The 17,971-nt window shown below is 33.8% G+C and overlaps 1 protein-coding gene across 10 annotated transcripts in view; it reads left to right on the top strand.

Annotated features, from left to right (window-relative positions):
• Nucleotides 1-17,971, top strand: part of BABAM2 (BRISC and BRCA1 A complex member 2) — a 457,873-nt gene that overhangs the window by 137,782 nt on the left and 302,120 nt on the right. For all 10 annotated transcript variants that reach the window (XM_024241865.3, XM_054545266.1, XM_054545271.2 and 7 more), the window contains 1 exon segment: nt 1,631-1,825. In XM_024241865.3, coding sequence (XP_024097633.1) covers nt 1,631-1,825 — 195 coding nt within the window.

Here is a 17,971-nt window from a genome sequence, read left to right as displayed (position 1 = left end):
ATGATGCTGAAGCTCTTACCTTTTCCTCTGTTCATCGTCTTTATCTGAACATCTTAAGACCTGTTTTTCCTATAAATGAAAGAACACTTACGCATTTCCCCGTTGTCATTTAGTTCCTATAAATCAACCCACTCAGTAGAGCAAATAATTCCTTTAAAAAATGCATTCCTTTACTTTTTCTTTGTTTTCTTTTGGTAGAAGCTATGCTTGGTTTGTCCTTAAGTCAATAGAAAGTAGTGTTGATGGTTCTCAAAGTGTGGTCTGCAGACCTCTGAAGATCCCTGAGACCATTTCAGGGGTCTGCAAAGTCAAAACTGTTTTCATAATCATATTAAGATATTATGACATCTTTTTTACAGTGTTAATGTTTGCATTTACATTGCAGAAGCAGTGGTGGGCAAAACTGATGACTTGGCATTAACCACAGCAGACATCAAGCTATACTCATGGTTATTTTATTCTCTGTTGTCACACATACTCAGTTAAAAAAAAAACAGCAGTTCACTTAAGAATGTCTTTGGCCGGGCGCGGTGGCTCACGCCTCTAATCCCAGCACTTTGGGAGGCCGAGGCGGGCGGATCATGAGCTCAGGAGATCGAGACCATCCTGGCTAACACGATGAAACCCCGTCTCTACTAAAAATAGAAAAAATATTAGCCGGGCCTGGTGGCGGGCGCCTGTAGTCCCAGCTACTCGGGAGGCTGAGGCAGGAGAATGGCGTGAACCTGGGAGGCGGAGCTTGCAGTGAGCCGAGATCGCGCCACTGCACTCCAGCCTGGGCGACAGTGAGACTCCTTCTCAAAAAAAAAAAAAAAAAAGAAATGTCTTTGATGAAGTAATAAAAACTATGAATTTTATAAAGTCATAACCCTTGAGTACACATGCTTTCAATATTCTGTGCGACATAATGAGAGTACACATGGAGGACTACTGCATACCTAAGTACGTTGTCTCAAGGAAAATCCTGAGTGTGATTGAGTTCCAAGCTGAACTAGCTGCTTTTTTCTTGGAACCATCCTTTTTCACTTGGAGGAGTGACTGACGGATGAACTGTGGTTATTCAGATTTGCGCATTTGGCAGACATTTTCCCATGTCTCTATTTTATGCCTATCTTTTTCAGGCCTAACCGTCACCATTGTGCTTATATTTCTGTGAGGCTCTAGTGTTTACAGAGCGTTTATTTATATCTGGTATTACAGATACAGATGGTCTGTGGATCTGAGTTGAATTACTTTAGCATATAATGCTGAATTTAGGTAGAGATCGAAAAAAATTAAAATTATAAAAGAATAAGAAACAAATTAAGTCTTCCAGGGCTAAAATTATGGTCTTCTAGGATATTTAGGTTTCTTGTTTTGTTACTACCCGGCTTTACACTTCACTTTTTCTGCCTATTCATGATGGAATTCCTCCTCAATTTTTCTGCAAGGATTTTTTTAGAAGGCAGGAGAAATTGCCAATATCAAAAGATTTCTCTAACTTCATCTCTGGGTATATGGCTAAGGAGGAGTAGTCTGTTCCTCTTAGATTTCTATTACTCTTTTCCTCTACATTGATGTGTGAATGTGATACTGGATTTGTATGAAATTTCAGTTTTAACTGGTCTTTTATTTGTTACGACTTCTACAGAATCTTGCCTCCTGGAATCCTTCAAATCCTGAATGTCTCTTACTTGTGGTGAAGGAACTTGTGCAACAATATCACCAATTCCAATGTAGCCGCCTCCGGGAGAGCTCCCGCCTCATGTTTGAATACCAGACATTACTGGAAGAGCCACAGTATGGAGAGAACATGGAAATTTATGCTGGGAAAAAAAACAACTGGGTAAGGATTTTTGAGAATGGAAAAAAAAGATGACTTCATCCATAATGAAATAATCAATTCAGATGTCCATTTGTAAATCCTAGTCATTTCTTTAGATAAACATGGTCCAGGTAGCCTATATGTTTCTCATAATTTAGAGTTTAAAGAGACCTTAATGTTTGTCTAGTTCATTGTGTTTCTCAAAGATATTACCTGGGAAGTTTGTAAGATTCAGAGTCTCATCCCCAGCTCCAGATATTCAGCAGTCAGAGGTGGAGCCTGAGGGCCTGCACGTGCTACCAGCCTCCATGTTGTTCTGATGTATGTGGCTTGCAGGCCACATTTTGAGACACTAACAAGTTTCCTCCTCCTTTGAATGGAAAACTTCTCCAATATCCCAGTCAGGTAAGAGAGGTCAGTAACTCTGGAAGCAGCTAGCTTACATGGTGCCTTTTATATTTTCTTTTTGCAACTTATAATTATATGATCCTTCAAAAATTCAAGTCAGTCCTTATCGCTTCTCTTCCCAGAACCTTATGTACTTCTCTTTTTTTCTCTCATGGTAAAAGCCAGTCTTTCCAGTGGTATAAAAAACTCTATGTGGAGAAATGCAAATCAAAATTACAATGAGATACCATCTCACACCAGTTAGAGTGGTGATAATTAAAAAGTCAGGAAACAACAGATGCTGGAGAGGATGTGGAGAAATAGGAATGCCTTTACACTGTTGGTGGGAGTGTAAATTAGTTCAACCATTGTGGAAGACAGCGTGGTGATTCCTCAAGAATCTAGAACCAGAATACCATTTGACCCAGCAATCCCATTACTGGATATATACCCAAAGGATTATAAATCATTTTACTATAAAGACACATGTACACGTATGTTTATTGCAGCACTCTTCACAATAGCAAAGACTTGGAACCAACCCAAATGCCCGTCAGTGATAGACTGGATTAAGAAAATGTGGCACATATACACCCTGGAATACTATGCAGCCATAAAAAAGGTTGAGTTCATGTCCCTTGCAGGGACATGGATGAAGCAGGAAGCCATGATTCTCAGCAAACTAACACAGGAACAGAAAACCAAACATGGCATATTCTCACTCATAAGTGGGAGCTGAACAGTGAGAACACATGGACACAGGGAGGGGAACATCACACACCGGTGCCTGTTGGTGGGGAGGAGGCTAGGGGAGGGATACCATTAGGAGACATACCTGATGTAGATGATGGGTTGATGGGTGCAGCAAACCACCATGGCATGTGTATACCTATGAAACAAACCTGCACGTTCTTCACATGTATCCCAGAACTTAAATTATATATATATAGAATATATAAATATATAATATATATAATATATAAATATATAATATATAGAATATATAAATATATAATATATATAATATATAAATATATAATATATATAATATATAAATATATAATATATATAATATATAAATATATAATATATAATATATAAATATATAATATATATAATATATAAATATATAATATATAATATATAAATATATAATATATATAATATATATAATATATAATATATAATATATAATATATAATATATAATATATAAATATATATTATATATTATATAAATATAATATATAATATTTATATATATTGTATATTATATATATTATATTATAATTTATATAATACATTATATAAATATATATTTATATAATATATATATTTATATAATGTATTATATAATATATAATATATAAATAAATAAATATATATTATATATAAATAAATATATAATATATAATAATATGTAAATAAATATATAATATATATTTATATAATATATATAATATATAAATAAATATATATAATATATTATATATTTATATAATATATAATATATTAATATATTATATATAATATATTAATATATAATATATAATATATAAAAATATATATAAATATAATATATAAATATATAAATATATAAATATATAATATATAAATATATAAAAATATATATAAATATATAAATATATAAATATATAGATATATAAACATATTTATATATATAAAAATATATTTATATAAAAATATATATTTATATAAATATATTATATAAATAAATATATATTTATTTATAGAAATATATAATATATAATATTTATATAAATGTATATAATATTTATATTTATATAAATGTATATAATATTTATATTTATATGAATGTATATAATATTTATAAATATATTTATTTATACAAATGTATATTATATATAAATATATATTTATTTATACAAATGTATATTATATATAAATATATATTTATTTATACAAATGTATATTATATATAAATATATATTTATTTATATAAATATATAACATATTTATTTATATAAATTATATATGATATATATAAAATATATATATAAATATATATTTATATAAATATATATAAAAATATATAATATATAAATATATAAATATATAATATATAATATATAAATATATAAATATATAATATATAATATATATATAAAAATATATAAATATATATTTATATAAATATAATATATAAATATGTATTTATATAAATATATTTATATAAATATATATAAATATATAAATATATATTTATATAATATATAAATATATATTTATATAAACATAAATATATATTTATATAAACATATATAAACATATAAATATATATATTTATATAAACATATAAATATATATATTTATATAAACATATAAATATATATTTATATAAATATATATATTTATATAAATATATAAATATATATATTTATATAAATATATAAATATATATATTTATATAAATATATAAATATATATATTTATATAAATATATAAATATATATTTAAATATATATAATATATAAATATATATTTATATATATAAAGAAGAAACCCCAAAAAAAGAAAAAAAAACTCTGTATGATTCCCATCACCACCATCTTCCATCCATCATTAATTTTGTGTGTTCATCTCCTACCTTCCTCTTTCAAATTCAGCTCCAGCCACACTGGCACCCTGCTGTGCAGCAAGTACACCAGATATTCTCCTGCCCAAGGGTCTTTGCATAGGCTCTCTGTTGTCAGCGATGTTTCCCCCAGATATGCACATGGCTAATACTCTTCTTCCTTCAAACTTCCACTAATGTTATGTTCTCAATGACGCCCTGTTAACACCCCCAGTAGCCGTTTTGAGGTATAATTTACATATCATAAATTTACCTGTTTTAAGTGTACAGTTAAATGATTTTTAATAAGTTGGCTGATTTGAGCAACCACCACCATTATCCAGTTTTAGAATGGTTCCATCACCCCAGTGAGATCCCTCATGTCCAGTTACAGTTAATCTTGTTCCCACCTCCAGGCCTAGTCAATCACTAAACTACTTTCTGTTTCTATAAATTTTCTTTTCTGAACATTTCTTATGGTGGAATCATACAGTATGTGGTTTTTGTGACTGACTTCTTTCACTTAGCCTATGTTTGAGGTTCATCCATGTTGTAGCATGTATCAGTACTTCATTTCTTTTTATGGCTGAATAATATTCCATTGAATAGACATACCACATTTTGTTTATCCATTTACCAATTAATGGACACTTGGGTTGTTTCCACTTTTTGACTCTTATAAATAATGCTGCTGTAAGCATTCGTGTGTAAGTATTGGTAATACCCCTTTTAAACATTGTGACTTGCACCTCTCCTCTGTTTTTTAGTTTGCTCCATGTGGTTTTTTTACATTTCCTTTTGGCATGCCATATAATTAATATATTAGTTATATGTTGCTATGTAAAATAATCATTCCAAAACTTAGTGGCTTCAAACAATAACATTTATTATCATAGTTTTTGGCAGCAATCTGTGTAGGCAGATATCATAGTTTTTGGCAGCAATCTCAGGGTCTCTCACAGGCTGTGCTTGAAGTGTTGGCTAGGGCTCTGGTCATCTCAAGGCTTGACTGGAGATGGAATCATTATAAATGCATGCATGTAGTAGTTGGCATAGTTCAGTTCCTCATGGGCCATCGAATGGAGGGCCTCAGTTCAGTGCTGGCTGTTGTCTGGAGGCCACCTTCAACTCCTTGCCTCTCTACAGGGCAGTACACAAGATACAGAGCAAGCAAGTAGGGGAGAACAAGAGGGAGTGTGTGAGCAAGATAGAAGTTATGGTCTTTTATAACCTAATCTTGAAAGTGACAGCCCATCATTTTTGCTGTATTCTATTTGTTAGGTCCAATATCCCACCCTCCCAACACACCTACACCCCCCGCCCACACGCAGAATTACATAGGAGTGTAAATACCAGAGACCACTGGGAGCCACTTAGAGGGAGCCTACCATACTTATTGATTATATTTATTGTGTGTCTGTCCTCATTGGAATGTAAAATCTCATGAGGGCAGGGATCTTTGTTTTGTTCACTGGTAAATCACAAACACCTGAACAGTGTCTTCCACCTCATTGGTATTCCATAAACGTTTTTGAATGAATGAATGAATAAACTCTCATTAAGCGCAGAAAAAGTTTAGGTGCTCTTCTCTGCTAATTCTTTTAGGTTTCACTGTCTTTCTTAGGCTAAATAACACTCCCGCTTTTATTCTTCAGCTTTTTCTTTTTCTTTTTTTGAGACGAAGTCTCGCTCTGTGGCCCAGGCTGGGGTGCAGTGGCATAATCTCGGCTCACTGCAACCTCCGCCTCCTGGGTTCAAGCAATTCTCCTCTCTCAGCCTCCTGAGTAGCTGGGACTACAAGTGCATGCCACCACGCCTGGCTAATTTTTGTATTTTTAGTAGAGACGGGATTTCACTATAGTGGTCAGGCTGGTCTTGAATTCCTGACCTCAGGTGATCTACCCACCTTGGCCTCCCAAAGTGCTGGGATTATAGATGTGAGCCACCGTGCCTGGCCTCTTCGGCTTTTTCTTAAAGGTTGTGATTTTAAGGTTTTACATATGATTAATGCCTTCAAATCAGCATGACTAAAATTTTTCTTATTACAAATCATGTTGTTTGTTCAGTTCAAGGTTTTTTCCTTTTGTAAAGTCTTGAATTTATATTTCAGTAAAAGTCACATAACACTACATTTGCCATCTTTACTATTTTTAAGTGTACAGTTCCGTAGTGTTAAGTATATTCACATTTTTGTGCAACAGATCTCCAGAACTTTTTCATCTTGCAAAGGAAGCCATTAAACACTAATTCCTCCTCCCCCCAGCGCTTGGCAGTCACTTTACTATTTTATGTTCCTATGGTTTTGACTCCTTTAGATACTTCATATGGGTAGAATTGTATAGTATTTGTTTTTTTGTGACTGCTTATTTCACTTAGCATAATGTCTGAGGTTCATCAATGTTGTAGCATGTGATAGGATTTCCTTCCTTTTTAAGGCTGCATAGTATTCAATTGAGTGTATTTACCATATTTTACTTATCCATTCATCCATCAGTGAACATTTGGGTTGCTTCTACCTGTTGGCTATTGTGAATCATGCTACATTGAACATAGGTGTGCAACTATCTCTTTGAGATTCTACTTTGAGTTCTTTGGGATATATACCTACAAGTGGGATTGCTAGATTATATATAATCCTATTTTTAATTTTTTGAGGAATTTCTATACTGTTTCCTTAATGGCTGCACTATTTTACATTCCCACCAACAGTGCATGGTTCAGACTTAAACTATTGATTGTTTTAAAATGTTAATATGTTTATATGGCTCATAAGGAAAACTTTGTTGAACTTAGTTTATCCTCTATCCCCAGCATTTTCCTATTAAATAATCACCTTAATTGTCCTTACATAAATGGGTGTTAGGTTAATTCTTGGTGAACATGTGTTGTCTTTAGTGCTGACAGCTCATCTGAAAACAGGAATCGCTGTCAAACTAACCAGTCTTTAGTTTTTAGGATTTGCCTTCCTGTCTCATTCCCCCTTTTTTAATATTAATAGTGAATTAGAATATAATCCAGTTTTATGGCACCCTTTGTTACCTAATAATTTTCAAAATGTTATTCAGTGGCTCAGCTAATACTTGAGATGTAGTTCATCTAGGTGTAGAAGTTTAAATTCATTTCAAGCAGATAGTTTGTATTTATAGTATTTTTTAAACTTTCTGTTTAATGTTACCAATATTCCTTTCTTTACTTACAAAAGCTACTACTGCTACACTTATCTCAGTTTATTTTGATTTGATGTTAAGTAGTTTGTAAACATTAGGGCAATGGTTATGGATTCAAGTGAAGTAAAGAAACTGAGAATCCTGTAACAAGGCAAAGCTTACAGCAGATCAGGCCTAGGGAAGGCCTAGTAGAAATGGTAGCTGAGTCCGTAGAAGTAAAACTATGAGTTGGAATCAGGGAGTATATCAAGAAACAGGGTATAAAAGTGCGTCTTGAGGGATGAACAAATTAGAGCTTGGCATGAGGGTTCAGGAATATTAAAGGACAGCCTGCTAATGGAGGAAAAATATAGACCAAGAGTCTGGAGATAAACACTGGACCCTGGCAGAAAGAAAGGAGCTTGATTTTGAGCCAAGATTTTTTTGAATCAGGGACTGTATTAGTTTCCTATTGCTGCTGTAAAAATTACCACAAACTTGGTGGCTTAAGACAACACAGATATATTATGTCATAGTTCTGGAGGGCAGAAGTCCGAAATGGGTCTCCCTGGGCCAAAATCAAGGGGTTGGCAAGGTTGCATGCCTTCTGGAAGCTCTAAAGGAAACCGTTTCAGGGTACTAAAGAAACTTGCAGATATGCTCTCTGGGACATTATCTTTGAGAAATTTTAGAGAAGCAGAAAGATCCTAGAAGACTGTGATAAATAACAACATCCTGGATATTTTTAAAGAAATTAAGCTCAGATATTTAAGTAGATGATTTGCAAACATTAAAATAAAAATGCAGTAGTCTATTGGAAAAATAGTTGGGTAACTGGGAAACTGTCATGACAAACTTAGTTTACTTCTTTAAGGAAGGGTAATATCATAAACTTAGATGATCTCATTTTCAGGGAGGCACTTGGTCTTTCTCTCTTAGGATTCCACTGACTTATGCTCCTTTCTTAGTTGTTGGGATCTGTGGAAGCGTTCCACCTAAAAGTTTGGGTATAACTCTTACCAGCCTCAGGTGTTTCGTGGAATGTCACAGGGCTTTTCCTTTGATCGTGTCTTGTTAAGGGTTTTGTTAGGGACTTGAATGAACCCATACAAAGTATGCATTTCTTTTTTCTGCTAGCACAGAGCTTAAAAAGATAGCTATTGTGCAAGATTACAGAATCAACATTAAAAATTATTTTTGTGTGCTGGAATGCTGCACCAAACTAACAAGATGCACTTTAGTAGGGCTCAGCCAGTATGGGACTAATAGATTTATGGAAAGTCTACTATGCTAGGTTTTGGGTTAAAAAAAAATAAAGTAGATCAGATATGGCTTTGGCTCCTGAGACTGTTAAAATCCAATTTAGAAGGTTTAATCTATATCTGTAAAAGAGGAATTTGAACAATACTGGATAGATTACATCTCAAATGGAATATACAGGCTGTGTGAGCGTTCAGCAGAAGAGACAATCACTGAGGAAGGGAGTGACCAAGGAAAGCCTTCACTGGTCAACTGAGCTAGACCCTGAAGGAAGGTGGACATAGATGGCTCTCTCAAGAGAGATGGTCAGTGGGTTGTATGACTGGGGAAAACTTAGGGACATGACATATGTGGGGAATAAGAATTGTAAGCATATATTCAACTGGCATACTGATCAGTAAAACACATCTATTATGTCTTAGTGGCATTTTGCAACATGAGGACATTTTTATGTGAAATAAATGGATATTTTTTAATTAAAACATGAAAATAGTATATTCTCTAAATGAAACATTATAAGAATCAATAGGTTCTTCCTGATCTGAATGGAAATTCAAGTATTTTAGTTTTTTCTGGTCCAAGTAGTCCATCTGATAAATGCTTGCTATAAAGAATCTAAGACTAGGAATGATTATTTAATCCCTTTGCATTATGCAGTTCTGTATCTGTTAGAGAGGATGGTCTTTGCTGTTGTCATCACTGAATTTTTCTTTCTGCCACATACATTTATATTCTTAAAAACATTTCTGCTCTGAAAGTATGAGGCTTTGAAAAACCTGATATGCTTCTTCCTTTTACTATCAGCTGGCATGAGGAAAATGTTATCATGTAGAAGAGGAAAAGGGCTCTGATTTACTATCAGTCTTCTGACAAGCCTGCGAATTTGAAATACACTATTCTCCTCACCCTATGCAGACACTCTTCTCCCTGCCCCGTGAACCTCCATTTAGAAGTTTTAGCAAGCACACATTTGAAAGTAAACATTAATAAAAAATACCCATTCTTTATTGTCTAATTCTTTACCTTTGTATTTTTATCAAATTGTTTCTCCTTATTGCTTTGCTCATCTCTTTTAATTATTTTTAGACATTGTAGTCCTTGTCTATGCTGGTTTTATAATGTTTAAGAAATAGTAATAATAATTATAAAACTATAATGTTTAGGAAACCCCTGTTTTTCTAAACAGGTGAAAACAGATGCATATTGGGATGCAAGCTTAATGTTAAGAATGAAGAAGACTTTTCTGCCTGCATGCTCGGAGTCATTTTTTAAAAGTGTATTTATTTTATATTTTGTAAACATTTTCATTTTGAAATAATTATAGATTTATAGGAAGTTGCAAAGTAGAGATCCTGAGTATCCTTCACTCAGTTTCCCACAGTGGTTCAATTTTCTGTAACTATAAAAAAATACAGAAACCAGGAAATTGACATTGGTACAATGTATGTGTATAGTTCTGTGCCATTTCATCACACACGTAATTTCCTGTAATCACTATTGAAATCAAGATGCAGATATTCCATTACCACAAAGATCTCTACTGCTACCCGTTTGAGCAGAGCTATTTTTAAGATCATAATTTTAAAGTGATGAATTCCCATAATGTAAGAACTACTATTAAAAGTATATATCCTGTTTTGATATAATATATCAAAAAAAGATACATCATACATTTTCTCAATGGGTAAATCCTAAGGTTTCATTTTATATTGCCTCTATTATTATTATTTATTATTATCTCTATTTTATATTGCCTTGTTAACATTTTTGTCATGGATGTGTGTATCAGAAGAACCAGTGTGTCTTAGTCCATTTTCTGTTGCTTGCAACAGAATACCTGAAACTAATAACTTATAAAGAAAAGGAATTTATTCCTTACAGTTATGGAAGTTGAGAAGTCCTAAATTGAGAGGCTGCATCTGATGAGAGCCTTCTTGATATTGGGGACTCTGTGCAGAGTCCTGAGATGGTGCAAGGCATCACATGGTGAGAGGGCTAAGCATGCTAGCATGCTCGCTTAGGTCAATCTCTCTCTTCTTGTAAAGCTACTAGGTCCCCTCTTATGACAACCCATGAATCCATTAACCCAGTAACCCATGAAAGGCCCCACCTCTTAATACTGCCACATTGGGGGTTAAATTTCTGCATGAGTTTTGGGGAGGACAAAGTGTTTATTAATTGCAACAAAGCCCAATAAGCAAATTTGTGAATTTTATTTTGATTTGTTTTGATTTCCAGAACTTAAAGTTGGCTTATCATACCTAACATTTTGATTAAAGTGTTTTTTTTTGAGATATGAAATGTAAGTTTTGAGGTATTCCAAAACCATATAGTTTACATATAAAAATCATCAATGGGTGATCTGTGAGAGAAAACAGTTTTTTAAGCAACATATTTTTTCCTTAATAATGATTTATGCTTTTATAATGGGGATGTGAGACAATTACCTTTTTTGCTTGTATCTGACCCAAATCCTAGTAAGGTTTTAAAAATCTTTGGCTTATCCATTAAGCTCTGGCAACATTAAAAATATTGTGGAGAAAAGAAAGGAGCCATTTTATGGTATCTCCTCACTTGAGTTAATGTCTTATGTTTCCATCATGTCATCGTGCTGCATTATCATGTGCAAAGGGAAAGTATCTGAGCAATGTTTGAGTGTGAGCTCCTCTACGCAGAGGCCATTTGAAGATGTGTTGGAGAGGGAGAGTGATCTAGGGGACAGGAGCTTTGGGTTTTCATTCTGCCACCAGTTCTTTTTGTGTGACTATAGGTTTTTCCATGTGTCACTTTCCTGGAGATAACTACATTGTTGTCTGGACCTTGACACAAAGATTAAATTAGATCTTGTGTGGGACACAGAGAGTTAAATAAATATGGAGTCAAGTAATACAAAGTGTTATTCTTTCTATTAGCTTTGTTTGGTGTATCCTTGTTGTAAGTTATTATAACAGGTGCTCAATAAGTGCCGCTTCAGTGATTGTTCCTGTAGGATCTCTCAAAATGCTGTTAATCATAAAGTTACCGTATGTGACCAATAGAGGCTGTGACCTCCAAGGTGCAGATAAAGTGTAGAGAGGAAGGTAAAAGTGAAAATTAGAAAAAGAGAGTGTTGCTTATCTTACCAGGAGCAGTTCTGATGGACTTCTGAGGATGGGAAAACAGATTTCAGAGAATTAGGCAGAGAGGTGGAGAAGAGGAAGGAAAGGCAATAGGTTTAGACAGTTTCTGGAGGAAAAAGAAAAAAGATATTGGCTAAAAGAGGCTGTCTCATGGTCATTCCCATTAACTCACTGACATTTGTCAATCTGCTTGTGAGGAATCTTTCAGGTTTATGGTATTTGGTAGCTTACGTAGGTCTTTAGGTATTTGTGGCAGGGAGTGTTTACCTTAATGTAGGGATTAATGTTAATGGGAAAATGTCTAGAACTATGCTGTCCAATACAGGAGCTTCTAGTCAAACATGTGACTATCGAGCATTTGAAATGTGGCTAGTCTGAACTGAGATGTGTGCACATGTGAAATACACACCAGAGTTTGAAGAATTAGTACAAAAAAACTCATAATTTTTATGTTGATTGCATGTGAAAATGCTAATATTTTGGATATAGTGGGATGTATTATTAGCTTTTCACCTGTCTTTTTTTGCCTTTTAAAATGTGACTGTTGGAAAATGTTAAATAATCTTAAATTATATATATGGCTCACATTTGTGCTTTGCATTATTTTTCTTTCAGACAGCACTGGTCTAGCGTGATAGGAGAGGAGGGCAAGAGTTGCTAAGAGAAAGATCAAAATATCTGGGGAGGCTGGAAGTGGATGGCCTTTCCCCTACTGGCATGAGGATGTAGTAGGTGCTGTGGTCATGCCAGTCAGCCATATATAGCAGGGCATGCAGGGACCTTCACCTATAATCTCCCTTTAATTTTTGCTGCTTGGGAGTTATGTCCTGATGGCATTTCACATGGGGATTAACATGTGGTGGCTCCTTTGAAAAGGGTGTTGTGTGGTGGTCAGATATGCTACAGTATACTCCAAGGAATTGACCATGTTTGTTTAGTTTTGTTTTTAACCACACGGAACTGTTAGGAGTTGGACATTATTTAAAATAAATGAACCATGACAGTGGCTCCCTTTTTAATTGTCTTTGTAATGGAATTTGTTGTACTGAATTTTGACTTGCATGTCAATGGAAATACTTAAGATCTTGCTTACAATAGCTTATATCTCTGGTTTTTAACCTTATTAATAAAAAGTAGTGTGTGGATACCTAAATTACTTTATACCTCAGAATATTAAAGGTGTAGATTATAACTTTTAAAATCATACTGATATTCCAAAGGAACTCTGTTATTGTTTTTTAAATAGTAGAGGTATCAGTAGGAAATTCAAGTTACTTTCAGCAGCAGGATGCGTCAAGTGGAAAAGACCTTATTTTCAGGAAGCATACGAAACACAAAGGAAATCCTTTCCATTTCCTTTGCCTATACTTTTCAGAACAGCATGTGAGGAAGGACTCTAACTGCACCATCTTACTTATCTTTGTGAGGCCACTCATTTGTTCTGAACTGATGGGTGCATTGCTCCATCTCTTTGGTGGCCATTTAGATGTAGGGTGCACTCCTTGCACAGTGTTCTCACCACAAAGGAAATGGACAAGTGTTGTCCAAGGACCAGCTGAGGAGGGTTTTAATGCCTTTTTTTCATGTACTAAAAGGCAAAAGGCAAAAAGAATCCTACATTTCAAGTATTCTGTACGAAAACTCTTAAGGTGTTTAAAAAATTGTTTTCGGAAATGTACAAATGATGCAGTCTGTTTCCTTCCTCAGAAAAGAGTTTCCTAGTTTTTCAATTATTTTCAAGAATTTATGGTACCATTAACTTATTTACTTCAAAGAACTCTGGAAATGTGTTGATTAGATCAGGGAGGCTCAACCTAAGCCAAACAGAATTCTTCCCTGGGAATTTGGAGTTAGTACTGAGGGAGTGAGATTGGTCTCTGTATGAGTAATTTGTCTGTAACATGTAAATCTGGGAACTTTTTTCTAGTAACATCTGGTCAAAAGAATTAGAAGCTGGCAAATAGAAAGGAAAATGAAGTACAGAGACAGCAGAGACAAGAGACTAAGAGAAAATTCTGTGGGTATTAGAATCCTTGGAACTGAGGCCATGCTATGTTTTTATCCTTAAGTTTCACGAGATCCCTCATATCCTTTCAATAAATTCTCTTTTATTTGTTCAAGTTAGTTTGAATTGGAGTTCTGTCACTGGAAACTGAGTGTCCCGATTAAATTACTTCCAAAGCATCCTGTGAATATCTGTCAAAACACTTACCATGTCGTACTATTTTGTTTAATTGCCAGTCTAGTCAAAATAGACTTTAAGTTCCTTGAGGACACATAAACTGTTTTGTCTTAAGTTCTCCATTATCTAGCCTAGTACTTGGCACAGTATGTGCTCAGTAAATATTTGTTCAATGAATGAATGAATGAATAATGCATGAATTGTGGACATTTCATTATATACGCTTTTAGTTTTATTTTTTTAATTCCTTAAAATTTTTTCAAATGGATAATGTATTCATATTGTTCAAAAATCAAAGTCTATGTAAAGTAATATAGTGAAAAGTCTCCCTCCCATCTTTGTCCTTTGTCCACCCAAATCATACCACTTTCCTCCTATCCAGGTAAGCACTAACATAAATTTTTTCTAGTATAGATTTTCAGAGTTAGTTTGTACATACATAAGCAAATACTAATATATATTCCCCCTTTTTATGCAAATGGTAACGTATATTATGCACTGGTTTGGGTCTTCCTTTTAACTTAATATAGCTCAGAGATTTTTTCTGTATAAACATATATAGAACTCTCTCGTTCTTTTTTTACAATTGTATATTATTACATTGTATAATTGAATTATTATTACATCTGAACTCTATTATTGGATATTAAGTTTGCTTCTAATCTTTTGCTATTACAAACAATACTGTAATAAATAATCTTGTATATATTTCACTTTGCATGTGTTCAGGTATGTCTGTAAGATAAATAATTAGAAGTGGAATTACTGGATCAAAGATTATGTGTTCATTATTTTATTGTCAAAGTAACTTCCATAAAGTTTATACAGGTTTATTAACCCAGCAGCAATATATGAAAGTGGTTGTTTCTCCACAGTATTGTCAACAGTATATTAAAATATTTGTGGATTTCTGTCAAGTTGCACTTTTTGTAATGGCCAAGTAGCTCCTGTTGACCTAACTCTTCACAACAGCTCAGCGCTCCGAGCAAAATATAGAGCCATTTGCCTGAAAACACTAGAGAGTGATCAAAGCAGGCAGATACTGGATGGACATTGATACTTGGAAGAAGGGAAAGCAGAGCCTTGATATTATGGGATAGTATCAAAATGTTTAATATATAAGAAACGGGAGTCCTAGAAGGGGAAGATAAAGGGAGAAGGCAGGAAAGTATTTGACGAAATAACACATTTCCAAATATGGTGAAAGACAGAAATTTACAGATTCAAGAAGCTCAACAAACCCCATCTGGGATAAATGCAAGGAAAAACTAAAACAAAACATTATAGTAAAAATACTGATAACCAGACATAAAGAGAAAATCTTAAGTGACCAGAGAAAAATTATGCTTTATGTACAGTTCCCTCTCATTGCTTTTCTTCTTTAGACTTTTCCTGCCTGGTGTTATTTATTTTTCCATGTGGTCTTTTGACTTAGCTTTAAAAAAAATTCCCTCCAAGTAATGAGCCCCCAACCCTAGATGGTTCATTTCCTCCTGGAATTTGCTCTCAGAGCACTGTGCCCTTTGACAGCATTTATCACAGGTTATAATTTATTTTATTTATTTTTTGTTTTACATTTGGGGGTACATGTACAGGGTTATTACAGGGTTAACTTGTGTGATGTTAAGGTTTTGGTTTCTATTGATCCTGCCACCCAAATAGTGAACATAGTACTCAATAGGAATTTTTTCAACTCATCCCCTTTCTTTCCTCCCTCCTTTTGGAGTCCCCAGTGTCTGTTGTTCCCATCATTATGTGTGTGTGTACTCAGTGTTTAGCTCCCACTTATAAGTGAGAACATGTGGTATATGGTTTTCTGTTTCTGCATTAATTTCCTTAGGATAATGACCTCCAGCTACATCCATGTTGCTGCAGAGGACATGATTTTGTTCTTTTTTAATTTCTGTGTTGTATTCTATGGTGTATATGTACCACATTTTAAAAATCCAGTTCACCATGGATGGGCACCTAGGTAGTTTCCATGTCTTTGCTATTGTGAACAGTGCTATAATAAACATATAAGTGGAGGTGTCCTTTTGGTAGAGCGATTTATTTTCCTTTGGGTATGTACCCAGTAGTAGAATTGCTGGATCAAATGGTAGTTCTATTTTTAGTTCTATGAGAAATCTTCAAACTGCTTTCCACCTGCCTGAACTAACTTACATTCCCACTAACAGTGTTTAAGTGTTCCCATTTCTCCACACAGGTTATAATTGATGGGAGTGATTATTTTGATTAATATCTGACTCACCTACTAGACTATAAGCTCCATAGGGGCAGTGGTCCTGTCTCTTTTACTCACTAGTTTGCAATGCCTAGTGGAGTGCCTGACACATTTTAGGCCCTTAATACATACTCGTGAATGGATGAATACACCTTGAGTCTTGAGGTTGAGCTCTGTGACTCTTTGTTACTCTCTCAATAACTGTAGGCAAGTTTCTTGACTGTTCTAGGCCTCAGTTTTTTTCATTTCTAAGTATAAATGAATTGTATCTACCAAGCAGGGTTTTGGGATAATTAAATGACATATCTTAGAAAACATTTTGTAAATTATAAAATTCTAGTTAGGCTAACTTTGACTTTCCTTTTCACATTTAGTGTATATTTATGCATGTGCTAAGGAACAATCTCCAGATTTAGGCTCACTGGTTTTCAGAGTCCATTTGAAGAATCAGCCTTACCAGTTTGTCACCCAGCTAAAGTTATAATCACTCGAGTGTTTCTTAGCTTTTAGCTGTCTAAGTGGTAAGAGCAGTCAATTTCAGATAAAAGCTTGTTTGTTGACAAGGGAAGTGTCTCTAAGAAAGGAAGTAAAATTTTCCCTTACAGAGCAACCTGAACTTGGACTCCATTCTGCACAAAATGTCTACCTGTCACTTCTAAAAGGAGAAGAAAACTGTCACAGCTGTGATTACCAAAAGAAAAGCTTAGACCTAATAAATTGCCAACACTCAGAGTCTTGTTAGTTTAAGTTACTTGCCAACGTGCTATAACTTGAAAAAAGGAAATATGCACATATTTATTGCTAATACTGGGGAAATTGCCATTAAGACAGTTGGCAGAAAGGCTGACATTTTAACAGTCATAGGTTAGATAATTTTCTGCGTCTATCCAAGAGAAGATTTTGACCAAAGACTGACAAAAAAAAAAAAAAAAATCAAATTATTCTGTTCACTTGGCGGCATCTAAATGTCTCATTTTCAGCTTACAGGAGAGATTGCTGTGAAAGCAATCTTTGACATTACAGCTGAGTGACCATAAATTGCTCGAATAGCTGTTGGAAATTCAAATATAAAACCACATGAAAAGTCATTATCTGAGGTAGAACAAGGATTTTTCACTTGTTTTGCTCTTCATTTACAGTTTATAACTTAATTTTACATTAAGATTGTTTTAAAATTATCATATACTCAGTTTCACAGAAGATGATTAGCTTATAGGTCATAAGGAAAATCAGTGCCAGAATGGAAAACTGAAT

The sequence above is a fragment of the Pongo abelii genome, chromosome 12 (assembly GCF_028885655.2).
Source record: "Pongo abelii isolate AG06213 chromosome 12, NHGRI_mPonAbe1-v2.0_pri, whole genome shotgun sequence".
Classification (NCBI taxonomy): Eukaryota; Metazoa; Chordata; class Mammalia; order Primates; family Hominidae; genus Pongo; species Pongo abelii.
The sequence above is the reverse complement of the archived record's forward strand: the minus strand, read 5'-3'. Positions and strand labels throughout refer to the sequence as shown.